The following is a 13,587-nucleotide window of genomic DNA, read 5'->3' on the forward strand; positions in this document are numbered from 1 at the left end:
GTCACAGTGGGGTGCTTTTGCCACTCATTCCCCATTAGATTCACTTCAGGCTCCAACAGAGTCAACTGTTGGGATCCCCCTGTCACACCAGAAATAGAGGTGGGTTCTGCCCCTTCATGGCTCGATGGCATTAAAGTACACTGTGCACCAGTGTCCACTAGAGCCTTATACTCTTGTGGATCTGACGTGCCAGGCCATCGGATCCACAGTCCAATAAACCCGGTTGTCCCTCTCTTCCACCTGGCTGGAGGCAGGGCCCCTCTAATCCTGCTCATCATATTCGCTACTCCCTTCCTGCAAAAATGACTTAGAGGTCCCTTCAAGAGGATCCTACATATGAGTAGGCCTTCCACTTGGTCTGGGGGACTGCCCGCTGGAAACAGGAGCGGCATTTTTCCTGGGAGAATCCCCTTTTGCGGCTGTCTTGCCTTGCAACTTGTGTACTCATGCCTGTAAAATCGAGGTAGGCTTCCCATCTCATTTCCTCATGTCTTCTCCATGGTCGCACAGCTAAAACCACAGGACACCCTGTGGTGTGTATGCTCTATATCCCCTCTCCGGAGCAGAGGAACACTTACTCCTAACAGCTGAAATACGGGTCTGTGCACGTGGGGAGTTAAGACATATCCTCTCTGAACTGTTGAAACTCCTGGGACAGTTTCTTCACAGTCGAGACGAGGGAGGAAGAAAGACCCTCTTCGTATTGCCGGAGTCGGCCAGCCACTTCATCCACTGTTGGCGCCTCTTCGCTTTTCCAGTCGATTACCGCCAGTGAGTTGGCATATGACGATGGTGCGCTCCGTAAAAAATTTTGCCACGTGGGTTGGGTACATTGGACTTCATCGGGGTCTGTGGGCAACTGCACATTGTCCGGATCATAATAAACCATCTCCTGCATGGCTAATTCCCTCAGGTACTGGATACCTCGTTCCATGGTGGTCCACTTGCCTGGCAGACATCTTTCCCTCACACTTGACAGGAGTCGCCTCCAGAGGCTGAGGGCCTGTGCCTTCTTCCCAATTGTCTTGTCAATGCCCCCTTCCCTAGACAGGGATCCCAGCTGCTTGGCCTCCCTACCTTCTAATTCCAGGCTGCTGGCCCTGTTATCCCATCATCGGAGCAGCCAGGTAATGATGTGCTCCCCTGGAAGGTGGCTGAAATCTTTCCGCATATATCGCAGCTCACTCAGCAACAGGGATCGGGTAATCACCTCTGGTTCTGGCTCTTCTTCCTGTTCTCGTGATGGTCCCAGTTCATCATCATCCCTCACTAAGCAAACCGATTTCCTTGTGTATTGCTGTTTGTGTATAGGGGTGACTGATACTGGTACGGGTTGATCTTTTGGCTCAGCTACAGTGCCTGTTGCGGGGGTTTGGGTATCTGCAGTGCCTGTGGGTCTGTTGTCTCTCTCTCCTCCCTGATGGTGCTGTCTGCTATCAAGCAGTGTTTGACAGATCGTGGCCAGGGCCCAGCACAGGGCGGTAAGTTGTGCCTCCTTGGAATAGCCACAGCATTTTCCTTTCAAATATTCTACCACTTTATCAGGGTCTTGCAGTTGTTCAGGAGTGAAGCTCCAAACCATTGGGGGTGAGAAGTTCTCTAGATATCTGCCCATACTCTCCCACATGCCATGCTGTGAGAGACCGGACTGTAAGAACTTTTGTCTCAAAGACCGCTTGCTCAAGCGGAAAACCCCTCCAGCTACTGAGTGTGATAGGGACGATTGCCAGGTCGTAGAGACTTTCAACCTGCGAAAAACGCCCTGCGGGGTTGTGCGCTGGAGTCAGATATCTAACAGTTGCGTGAAGAATGGGGCTGGAACTGCAAGAAGTGTCCTGTAGTTGTTTGAGAGTGAAATTCCAAGACATTGGGGGTGAGAAGTTCTCTAGATATCTGCCCATATTCTCCCACATGCCATGCCAGCCCTGACTATTCAGTCTTGGGGCAGATCTCTGGCTGATATTTTCAAAACACTTTTTTGTAACCCTGAACAGGACTTGAAAAACATTCAAGAGACCTAGCAATAGGAATATACTGGCCTGAACATTCCAAGGGTATTCAAAATTCTCAGAAATTGTTGTAACCAACCAAAAGGGAAAAGGGGAGGTGAAAGAGTGGGAGAAGGTATCCCCCCCCCCCCCCGCCATCTTTCCCATAGATTGGGTGCAATCATTAATCAATTCAAAAAGATGTCATCCAAGGTACGGGCATGACAGCAAAGCCCCATACAAATACCAACTTAAGCTCATGACCATTGATGTTATTGTTGTCTGAAAAGTGGATTCATTGCCCGGTGTGCAATAAGTCAATTCTCACACACACAGGAGAGATATTGCTTTTTATTCAGGCCCAGGTACTCAAAGGATTTCCACAAATCAAGCACACCTAACGCCAGTTCTCTTGTCATATTTACACACAAAAGTTACAGATTAGTACACTCCCAGTTACAATGATCGGTTCATCTTTCTTCGCCTAGTATGGAAACTAGAACGCATGCTCAGTTCTTTTCTCCACCTTTATCTTTTGGGTAGGTGGTATAATTTGGTAGAGGGCTCATGGGTCGGTGGTCACGGAGACCCTAGCCCAAGTTACCTTTCCTCTAGTTTCTAAATACTTCTGGCACTTCCAAATGGTTCTTCAGGGTCTGTTGATCAGACTAACAATTTACTGGTTATGCTTCTACCTCTTGACAATCACATCTTAATTGATACATTGTTTGGGTGAATATTAACTAACATAATGGTACGACTGTACAATAGCCATCCTTAGTACTATTTGCACAATTATCTGTGACATCCTTAAGTTTGGAACTATGAAGAACTATCTGCAACTTCTTAGCTACCGAATCATGATTAACTTTTAACTTCGATGCCAGATATCACTATGATTTTTCAGGCATAAGATGCAAGATAACCTGCCTAGTGGTCAATAGTCTCAACAACCTAGCAGTTGTCCTCACCAGGATTCAGAAGTATAATTTTCAGGTTGCTTCTGAATAAAGCAACAACCTTTACCTTTCTACCTACTAGCTGAACATTCAGTCTTCAGTTTAGTTGCATGTGTCTACTTAGAAATATATGACTGGCTTACAAATCTCTAGGCTCCCAGAATTTATACTATGCTCCAGTTCTCAGCTAGTGAAGAAACACTTTAAATGAAATGAACTCTATTCAAGAAAAGTATTAATGGTTTTATTAACTTGAAAAAATTTCTATCAACATTCCTACATCAGAAATGTAGTTCAAAAAGAAACTACCCTAAGACCATCTGACAGGCCATAATCTAACTCCTGTTCCACTTGCTTGGTCCCATTGAAGTAGCTGTAAGTGCTGACTTAGATCAGAAGTGCATGCGCATGTGCAGGAACACGGAGCCTTGTCACATTTGCCATCGTGAAGACTGCCACTGGTATAAAAGGGGACTGCCAAGAGAGGGGGCACACCTTCGTTCACCTTCGCAGAATGAGAGATTTGGACCCACGGGAATCTGTGGACCCGCACCTTTGCCTACGGTTGCGGAACGAAAGATTTGGACCCCCCGAGACGCTGTGGATCTGTGGCGGTGACTATTCTTGCAATTCTCTCCTGGAGTCTTGCTTGGTTTTCTGCCTTTCTTTTCTGCTCTGTCCTATCACTCTTATCGGTTACCTTTACTTTTTTTTTTAACTTGTTTTTTCGTAATAAAAACTGTTTCTGGTATACGGCATTTGACCTCGGTTGTGTCTTAATCTCACTCTTGGGATCGTATCAAACCTCCCCGACACTGGATCGGGACACCTGTCAGCCCTGACTATTCAGTCTCGGGGAAGATCCCTGGGTGGTATTCTTAAAACAATTTTTGCTAATCCTGAACAGGACTTGAAAAAAACATTCAGGAGACCTAGCAACAGGAATATACTGGCTTGAACATTCCAAGGGTATTCAAAATTCTCAAAAATTGTTGTAACCAACTAAAAGGGAAAAGGGGAGGTGAAAGAGTGGGAGAAGGTATCCCACCCTGTGTTCCCCATAGATTGGGTGCAATTATTAATCAATTCTGAGAGATGTTGACCAAGGTACAGGCATGATAGAAATGCTACATACAAGTACCAGCTTAGACTCATGACCATCAATGATATCTTATCATAAATCAATATCACACAATACAACAATATAAGAATACGAACCCTTCTCCCAGATGTGATAAACAGCACCACAGGGCTAACATAGAGGAAACACAGGTTTACAAACCAGAGCCATGTGACAAAACAGAACATCATTGTGACCAGCCACTGTTTAAATAACATTATCAATGCTTATAACAACTTCATTTTAACACATTTGGGTCTGACTTGTCATTATCACAGCCCTTCATGTCCCACGTTGGGCACCAAATATGTGGTTTAGCCCCAGCTGGCAGCTGAGCACCATGTGCCGCTTGCTCACCCCTCCCCCAGTGGGATGGGGAGGAGAATGGGAAAAACAAAGGCAAAGCCTAGTGGGCTGGGATAAGGACAGTTTACTGGGAAGGCAAGGGAGAGGGAAAAAATCAACAACAGTACTGATAACAGATATTCACAATGGGTGATAACAGAGAACAATTTACCAACCTACCAGACCAGACCATCCCAGAGCTACACCACCCTCACCCCTCCCCAACGAGCCCCCTTTTATGGTGAGCATGACATCACATTGTATGGAATAGCCCCCTGGCCAGCTTGGCTCACCTGTCCTGGGTCCTTGTGAAAATTAACTCTATCCTAGCCAGAACCAGGACAGAAAAGCAAGGGGGAAATCCCAGGCAGCCAATCAAAGGAAACATCACCTCAGAGAAGGGTGGTCACTAGGAGTGGAGATGTCCCCTCTGGATGCTAATCAGAGCAAGCAATCACCTCAGGGAAGAGTGAGCACCACACCTTGGCAGAGTGACTACCCAGACAGCCAATCAGAGACAGCATCACCTTCAGGGAAGGGTGGGCACCACACCTGAGCTGAGTGATAGCCTAGCTGGCCAGTCAGAGGCAGCATCACCTCAGGGGAAGGGCAGGTAATGCACCTGGGCAGCCTGACCACCGAGGAGGCCAATGCAAAGTAGCATCACCTTAAGGGAGGAAACTGACAGCTTTCCTGACCTAGGCTGGCAAAGATGGCCTGTGGGGACAGGATACCTTTAAGGACAGTCAGAGGGACCGGGTTGAGGACAAGATACCTGCATAGACAAAGACCAGGATGGGAACAGTGATGGGAACAGTGGTGGGGACAGGGCAGTGATGTGGACATGGCATACTTCCTTCATGTCACAGGAGAGGGCCTGGCAGTGGCAGGCATGGCAACCAGAGTCATGGAGGAAGAAGAGGGTCTTGCTGTAATCCAGGATGAAGAGGTGCTGCTGGGCATGCACCACCTTGCAGTAGCTGTGTAAGGTGGGAGGCAGGACTGAGGCCATCAGCACTCGCTACTGGCAGTGGCCCAGGCTCTGGAGGTACAACACTTTGGTGTCTGGAAGGGGGGAAGCAGGGACAAGCAAGACTTGGCCAAGGACTCAGCCAAATTTCTTTCAGAATGCTGGCAGTGTCAATAACAACAGCAAAGGTGATGGCAGCTTCAGCGGCAATGGGGTGAGTAGCGGTGGACTCTGTGTGGACATGACCTCCAATACCCTTGGCTCAAGGGGAAATGAGGTCCTGGAAAAAATGAGAGGTAACAATTTTCAGGAAGGGGAGGGTGTAGGGCTACGATAGGACTACTGAGTGGGACTTCCATAAGTGGAGGCAGATGTCACAACTCCACAGCAATGAGGGAGATGAGCAGAAAATTTTCCAAAAGAGATCAAAAACTATTTTAAGAGACTCTGGTATCAGGGCCGAGGTTTATGGGGAGATTGGTGCTCTCTGGGGAAAGGTCAATATCCTCCATGCCCTAGGGAAGTACTGAGCATGGGGTAGGTCCATCTGGTGCATTGGCATTCCTGGGAGAAGGGGATTGCAGATCTCCCACATCTGGTTATGTGTTTTCTGAATATTTTAGTTCCCTCCTCCCACCCTATAGTCTTTCCCCAGCAGACTGTCAGTAGCTTTGATGGTAACATCAGAGAATCTGGCAGTTTCTACAGCAGCAGCATAAGTTAAAATGGTGTTTCTGCTTGGGTTAAGATTAGCCAGTGTCCCCACAAACAGAACAAAGCCCAGGGGTGTTCAAGCAGTGGGGAAGAATGCAGGATAGCTGGAGCAAGTCAGCTCCAAAACACTAACCTGCTTGGTGCAAAACTTAAATGGGAATGTTCCAGAAAATGCTTGGAGAATACAGCTGACTCCTCCACACCTCTCTGGAAAAAAAAATTAAAAAAGAAAAAAAAAAGCCCCTGGAGAAGCTATTCTGTGCAGAAGCTGAACTTCTGGTGGTAGGAGACTGAAGACATGGGACTAGGGAACTGGAAACCTGAAAGACATGATACTTTAGGTCGGGGGACCCTAGGGACACAGGACCTGAGACATGGGCCTCATGGAGAGGGGACCCAGGAGCACATGAATCCTGGGATCCAGGGATATATTACCTGGGAACATGGAATCCATGGACAGGACTATGCCATTTCCAATGGAGAAGTATAATAAAAGGCCCATGGCCTCAGAGGAATAACACATCTCTTTATCACCCAGAATTGCTATGGAGAGGCCCAGATTTCAGTGAATATTGGAGACCATCTGTCCCTCCATTTGGTTTCAGCCAGCTTCATCACATATGGACTGGGTGGGGAACCCCACTTCTGAAACTGGGGAAAAGCTGGGTGGTCAGAGATGCAGTTGTCAGAGCAGGTCTTTGTATTTTTTTTAACCTTATCACCTGTCATCTGATTTTTTGCTTGCTGCCCCTTGCTCGATCACTCAGAATATCTCAGCTCTGGTGTCTCTTGAGTTGATCCTGGCTCTTCTTGTACCCTCTGGGCTACAATGATCCACCTCAGCTCCCTCCACTGTCCCTGGAGAGTGTCTTCAACCATCCTAAATCCTCTCCCTTTGTCCTTCACTCTGCCTCTCCCTCTCCTGGTTTCCCAATCTCTTCTTCACCAAAACTGGATGCTAAGTGCCACAGTTTCCCTTGGCCACACTCTTCTCTAGATGTCTGGGTTCTGTGCCTTGGACAAGGAAGGAGGAGGGCAGGAAAAAAGTCTGTATCAAGGCAGCTGGAGAATTTCCAAGATGCAGGGAAATTTTGCTCAGAATCTGGAGAAGGAAATGTGCATCACAATCAGTTACTCTCTGGATTAGGTTTAAGGATTTATCCAAGCAATACAGGAACCAGCTATAGGAGAAGGAAGGCAGAGGGGATTTCTACCTGTGGATCCTTTCTGAGAGATCCTAGTCCCTGAACACAAGAGGAGTCATATGGAAAGAGATGCTCTGAGGAGTCTTTATGCTGCCTAGGAAAGCTAGGTATTTTACTCCCCAGGCAAGCACCTTCCAGAACTAGGAATCATGAAGGCAAATGTTCCCATGATTTAAGCCCCATCCTCACTTCCCATCTCAGCCTGAACAAGAACAACACAGCAGTACTGCCAGATAAACCCACCTTCTAACACACACCTTTGTCAGGTCAGCTCTGACCTGACCCCTCCCATCCTGCTCAAAAGGGGCTGAGCTGCTCCCAGGACCCCTTCTATGCTCCAGCAGATGAAGGGATGTGTTTGGGTAACTCTCCAAACTGTTTTGCAGGACTTTGGTAGCCCTGACTATTCTTTTCTGGGTCATAGGAAACACCGTGGCAGATGGGTGAGAGTCCAGAGGGCTCTGCGCTTGTCTTTGGTCTCTTACTGGGATATAGTAGCAGGGAACTGTCCAACATCTGGCAGTTCCTGGGGACAGGGGAGGTCAGATGGAGTGTCTTTCAACCTTATAGCCCTCTATGTTTTTTTTTCTTCCACAAATGTGTACCCTCATTTTTTGAGGCCATGTAAACCTTTTGGAACCTCAAAAACCTGTGGAAAGGTACTCACACCTTTCCTAAAAGAGGAGGATTTGTCCTTTGTTTGTTTTGAACCTGCTGAACCCCCTAGCTTTGCTTGCTAACCCCCTAAGTCTCATATAGGAAGAGACAGCAAGCAATCCATCCTTTCCCAGTCTCCCCAGGCCACTCATAATTTTACATACCCCTGTCACGTCCTACCTCCTCTGTCCTTTTAGGAGACTGAGAGCCCAAGTCTCTGACATGGGTGGAAATGGAAGAAAAGCAGAATGATATGCCAATGGAGAGAGAGGAGTGCAGGCAGAGAAGACAAGGCAAGAGGCTGTGACAGAAAGTTTGCTCAGATATGCAGAGCTGGAGGATCAGAAGCTTTGGAGAATGTACCAGCTGCTCCCAGCAGGAGAGATTTGGGAAGAGAGAATTAGTGGTGCCTCCAGCATCAAGCTCTGTAAGATGTATAAGGTCTAGCCTCAGAAACTCCTCCCCTTTATGCTCCTGGGAAGCTTTATCTCCGTCAGCCCACGGTCTTGCCAGGTTTCACTTTCCCAGGATCTTGCATCAACCTGGACAAATGTATTTACTTTATCTGGGTCCAGTGATGATGTGGCTGAATGAAATACTTGAACAAGGAACGTGGCTTTCTAGAAATGCAAGCTGCCGTTGCTTGTCCATGGCTAATATCTAACACAGCTGCCTTCCATTCACCGATCATCCCCCTCTTTTCTGTGCCCCTGGAGCCACCAGCAGTCTGCCTCACTGCATTAAATGGGAGCCTTGTTTGCAACTGGAGATGTAGCCCCGGACTGAATTTTTGGAAAGAGCTTGGGAAAAAACCTGACAATGGGTCTGTGGAATGTACACCACCATTGAGCAGAAGAGAGTATTACTGAAATAAATTTAACAAACTTAACACTGAGAGGTTTTGGGTCTGGATTTTTTTCTTCCAAATAAATGTGTAGTGTCTTACTGTCCATTACCTACAATATTCAGTTTCCAGTAAAAATATACATTTGTAAGAATGACGCCATCAGCACAGAGGATTCTCGAAGGGGTTTGAGGGTTGCTATCAACAGGTGCTGCATATAAGAATGAGACAGGTCAACAACCACACATCTTCCAAAGCCCAAATGTATTTTTAAATCAAAGATTGCCCTCTGAAATAATTTAAAATAGCTCTCTGTCTTAGGAAAGGTTTATGATTAACTGATATGTTATTTGTGTTTTCTACCAATACCTGTTAATGCCCATGTTTGGATCTTCAAATTTTCCACTGTGTACTTTTTGTCTGGAGAAAACCTTGGACTAGAGATAAGACCATTTCAAAAAATGTATTCCTAGCAGCTCATGCTTCCAGTCCACCAGTCTGGGCTTGAGGCTGTGTCAAGATCATGAAATACATACTGTTTGTCACCTTTGTTGGTGTGGCTATGAGTATATTTTTTACTTCTATTTTTGTGATTTATAGGGAAGCTCATTTTCTGAGCAAATTTGCAAGGTAGTCTATTGTGGGAAAGTGAAGTCCAGTTTCAACTTGCAAAAGTTTTAAAGCAGAGCACTGCAACTTCTTTTGACTGCTGTCTGCTCATAACAGCTTGTTTCACCAAAAATGGAATGAATGGCTTCATAATGGTTGTTGACCCAGGAATACTGAAATGTGTCCATAGCTTCAAAAAAGACTGTCTCTCTTGTAAGGACTATGAAGCACAAAGGTAATACCTCTGCCTCAGGAAATCTGAAAGCTGCTATAATTTTTTGGACTATGGGCGAGTGCTCCAAGGAAATATCTCTGCAGACTTGTTTTGTACTTACAATCAGTCCACTATTGACCACTACTATGTTCACTCTGGGACTAGAAGCTGGTGCTTTAGGTGCAGATACGTGAGATGCCAATCTGTTTGACCACCTTATTTTAGGGAGCAGCAAATGAATGTCCATTAGACTTGCCCACCACTGCTACCATGAGTTTTTATAGAAGTAGAGCCTACAAGTGAGATTCTTTTAGTCACAGGGGCACAAGATTCCTTATGTCAGATGTTGACGTATGCCACTTCTATCTCCTAGTTGCCTTCCCCATCAATGCTGCTGCTGTTGATGACAAGATCATGGGAGGCTATACCTGTGCAGAGAACTCTGTCCCCTATCAAGTGTCCCTGAATTCTGGGTATCACTTCTGTGGAGGTTCCCTCATCAACAGCCAGTGGGTCCTGTCAGCTGCTCACTGCTACAAGTCGTGAGTGTTAAAAAAATATTAAAAAATATTCTGTTACCTACTTCTTTCTTCCAGTTCACTTCTAGCAAGTACTCTGGGGTGTGAGATCCAAATACGTAAGTGACTCCATTCTGACAGGAGACAACCAAGAAATGGGTGCTGCCCAGGATGCTGGGCTGAAGCATCATGATGGGTTTTCCACTTCTTCAAATGTTTCTGTGAATGCAGAGCACTTTCTGATATGACAATGTAGTATTCTAGCAACAAGTTATGGGCTGTGATTTTTATAAATTGCATTAATCTTGCTAAGACTTGGTCACTGGAGAACAGGAAGAGGAATGAGGTCAGGGTGATAGCAGTTTTCCTTTTTCCAGAATGTTTCTATAAAGCACCATTATATATTCAATTTGTCCCAGCTCAGAAAACCTGCATAAATTCACCACCTGTACAGGGAGTGGGTACAATCTCAGTGTGGATCCCCAGGATTTATTGCAGGACGAGAAAGATAATCTGCATGAAAACAGCTACTACGATAGCAATGTTGAAGCGAGTGCATACAGTGACGGGGAGGTTCCTCATAACCTATCAGTAGCAGTCTTTGCTGCCATTTTATATACCACTCCTTCTCTTTCCCAGTTGCATCCGAGTGCAGCTCGGGAAAAATAACCTGGCACTCTCAGAATCGACAGAGCAGTTGATTAGTTCAGCTAAAGTCATCTGCCACTCTGGCTACAGCTCCGCAACACTGGACAATGACATTATGCTCATCAAACTTGCCAAACCAGCCCAGCTCGACCGAGCTGTCCAAACAGTTCCTCTGCCTACCAGCTGTGTGACCACAGGCACTGAATGCCTAATCTCTGGCTGGGGCAACACACTCAGCAATGTCAGTGAGTACTCTGTGGGAATGTACAGCATCATGAGGGTCCAGGAGACACTCTAAGACCTCACAATTAACTCCAACCAGTACAGGGTAAAGCACAGAGAAGTGCTGTGGGACAGGCCTTTTTGAGTGATCAGTCTGTGTAGGACAGTAACCATTTAACAGCTTTAAAGGCAGGCCTTTAGAAGGTCCTTCCTCTTGTTCTGTGTCATGAACATGGAATTAAGTCATCCATGTGCCGTTCACCAGCATGTTCACAATGCCATAAATTTTGTGGTCTGGTACTATCAGCGGTGCAGTGCCAAGCAGTAGCAATTTAACTACTGCCAATAGAGTTGTCAGGTGTCTGAAAATAAGATTAAAATCTGTGATGGTAGATCTGAAATTATTACAGGAGAGCTCCATTCTCTTACACGAATGGTCAGAGGTGTGGATGGTGAATGGTGTCTAACCCGCTGATGACAACTAAACCTGCACCAGAAGAGAAACCTGGGAAGACCAGGTCCATGTGCTACCAGAGTAGCTCTTAGCTCCACACTTGCCAATTTATGATTTTTCTAGGTATCAGAAAAATTAACATGGCTGCAGTGTAGAATGGTGGACACATGGGTGGAATCTGTTCCACCTAAACAAAAGGAATCCATGCTGCAATTACTATTCAGGGGAAAAATGATGACCACTAAAACAAGATATCCAGTCATTACTTTTCTGCTAAGAAAGACCGGGCTCTGAAATGAACTCAGTGATGCCATCAACCATCTCTCCCTATTTTCTTGTAGATCTGTATCCAGACACCTTGCAGTGCCTGAAGGCTCCTGTACTCTCCTCAAGCGAGTGCACCAAAGCCTACCCTGGGCAAATTACCAAGAACATGATATGTGTAGGATTCATGGAGGGAGGGAAAGACTCCTGCCAGGTAAAACATCTGCCTCTCCTTTCCCATATGTTTCTCTCCTGCCTTTTGCTAGTAGAAGAGGCCATCATATTAGAGAATCTGCTATACTCACTGCACTGGCATGTCTGATTGCTGGTTTTTTTGAACAACAGCGACGGCTTACGGTGGAAGTTGCTCATGAAGTGAGGTTACGTTTTGTTCCACTCACTCGTTGTCCCTTTTTTGAGACAGCAAATACTTCTGCCCTAATTCTCCACAAGCAGATGATGCCACCTTCTGCACCTTAGGCTACTGAAAACGGAGGAGTGCTCCACCAAAGAGTCAATAGTAGTCATGGTGACTTTAGAGCTTAGGAGACAAATGTTAAGTTTTGGACTCACTGAAAATGAAATAGTCAGTATGCCAAGATCTAGACAGTCTGGAAAATGAACACACCTGACAATTGCTCTGCATTTTACATGTGCCTAGCTCCATGGAAATATTTGGCAGAATAATGTTTAAGACACACATATCCTAAGCATCTGCTAAGGACTGCATCCATCAAAAATAGGCAGCTTACTCATCCTTAGCTGTGGTGCCTTTGGACATAAAGTAACACACAGTAGCATCAGGTGTAGAGGGGTAATCAGAAATGACCTTTGTAGAACAACTGTGTAGAAAAAGCCCAATGGAGGTCCCTTGATTTCTGGGATCTCTGGCTCATCACTTATGCTGATACCATTTGCTGAATATCTGTATCCTTTATCTGCACAGGGGGATTCCGGTGGTCCAGTAGTCTGCAATGGGCAGCTCCAGGGCATTGTTTCCTGGGGTATTGGATGTGCGCAGAAAGGCTATCCTGGGGTTTACACTAAGGTTTGCAATTATGTCTCCTGGATCGAAGCAACTATGTCTGCCAACTGAGACACTCTTCTTCTATGTGACTTGCTTTTTCGCCTCATCATTTTCTTCTGTTTTAGGACAGGACATACAAAAATTATAAAAAAATAAAGACTTTCAGGCATCCCTTCTTTGTGCAATGTTTCTCTGGGTACTTCCATAGGCTATGACATGGAGGATAGAGGCAGAGGATGTTGCTCTGGGGAAAACATTTCATATTTGTAGTGCTTCTCAACCAGCAGGATCGTGGAACCTTTTGCAGACTCATCTTCCAGAGTCTTTCAGTTACTTACACGCAGCCATTTCTGGAACAGAACATCTTTTCTGTTTATCATCACCTACTCAGGTGCTACAAAACTGCCTAGAAGAGCTGAGAGAGTGCACGGAATCACACAGGCAGCATACTCCTACCGTAGAAAACAGCAGGCAGCAACACAAACACTCCTCGTTCCCCCACTCCCACGCCCAGCAATAGGACTTAACATTGCCTAGTGGAACATCCCTGAAAGCTCTGCTTGGGGAATGAAACAACCTTTTGCTTGGGCTTGTTCTCTTCACGTCTTCATGTACCAGTACCACTGGGGCTGCCCTCTATACTTTTTTCTCAGTTAACTGCTTGTACTGGGCTTGCTTAGTTTTCCTGGAAGAGTCAAAATGACAGAGGTGTTCCTGGGTTCTGGTTTTAACGCCTCCTAACTCCAACTGGCGCTGGAATTGAAAGTCCATGAAAAAGCTGCCAAAGTTGCCAATGGGCTGTGTAGCAGTCTCCTTAAAAAACAAAAGG

General features: G+C 46.0%; 1 protein-coding gene across 1 annotated transcript in view; it reads left to right on the top strand.

The window, feature by feature from the left end:
• Positions 1–12,923, top strand: part of LOC129207141 (trypsin I-P1-like) — a 71,619-nt gene extending 58,696 nt beyond the window's left edge. Inside the window, exons 2-5 of the mRNA XM_054827641.1 lie at positions 9,999–10,167; positions 10,783–11,036; positions 11,809–11,945; positions 12,678–12,923. Coding sequence (XP_054683616.1) covers positions 10,040–10,167; positions 10,783–11,036; positions 11,809–11,945; positions 12,678–12,827 — 669 coding nt within the window. The 5' untranslated portion in view covers positions 9,999–10,039 and the 3' untranslated portion in view covers positions 12,828–12,923. The remainder of the gene's footprint in view (positions 1–9,998; positions 10,168–10,782; positions 11,037–11,808; positions 11,946–12,677) is intronic.
• Positions 12,924–13,587: the final 664 nt, after the last annotated feature.

Source organism: Grus americana, chromosome 1 (assembly GCF_028858705.1).
Source record: "Grus americana isolate bGruAme1 chromosome 1, bGruAme1.mat, whole genome shotgun sequence".
Classification (NCBI taxonomy): Eukaryota; Metazoa; Chordata; class Aves; order Gruiformes; family Gruidae; genus Grus; species Grus americana.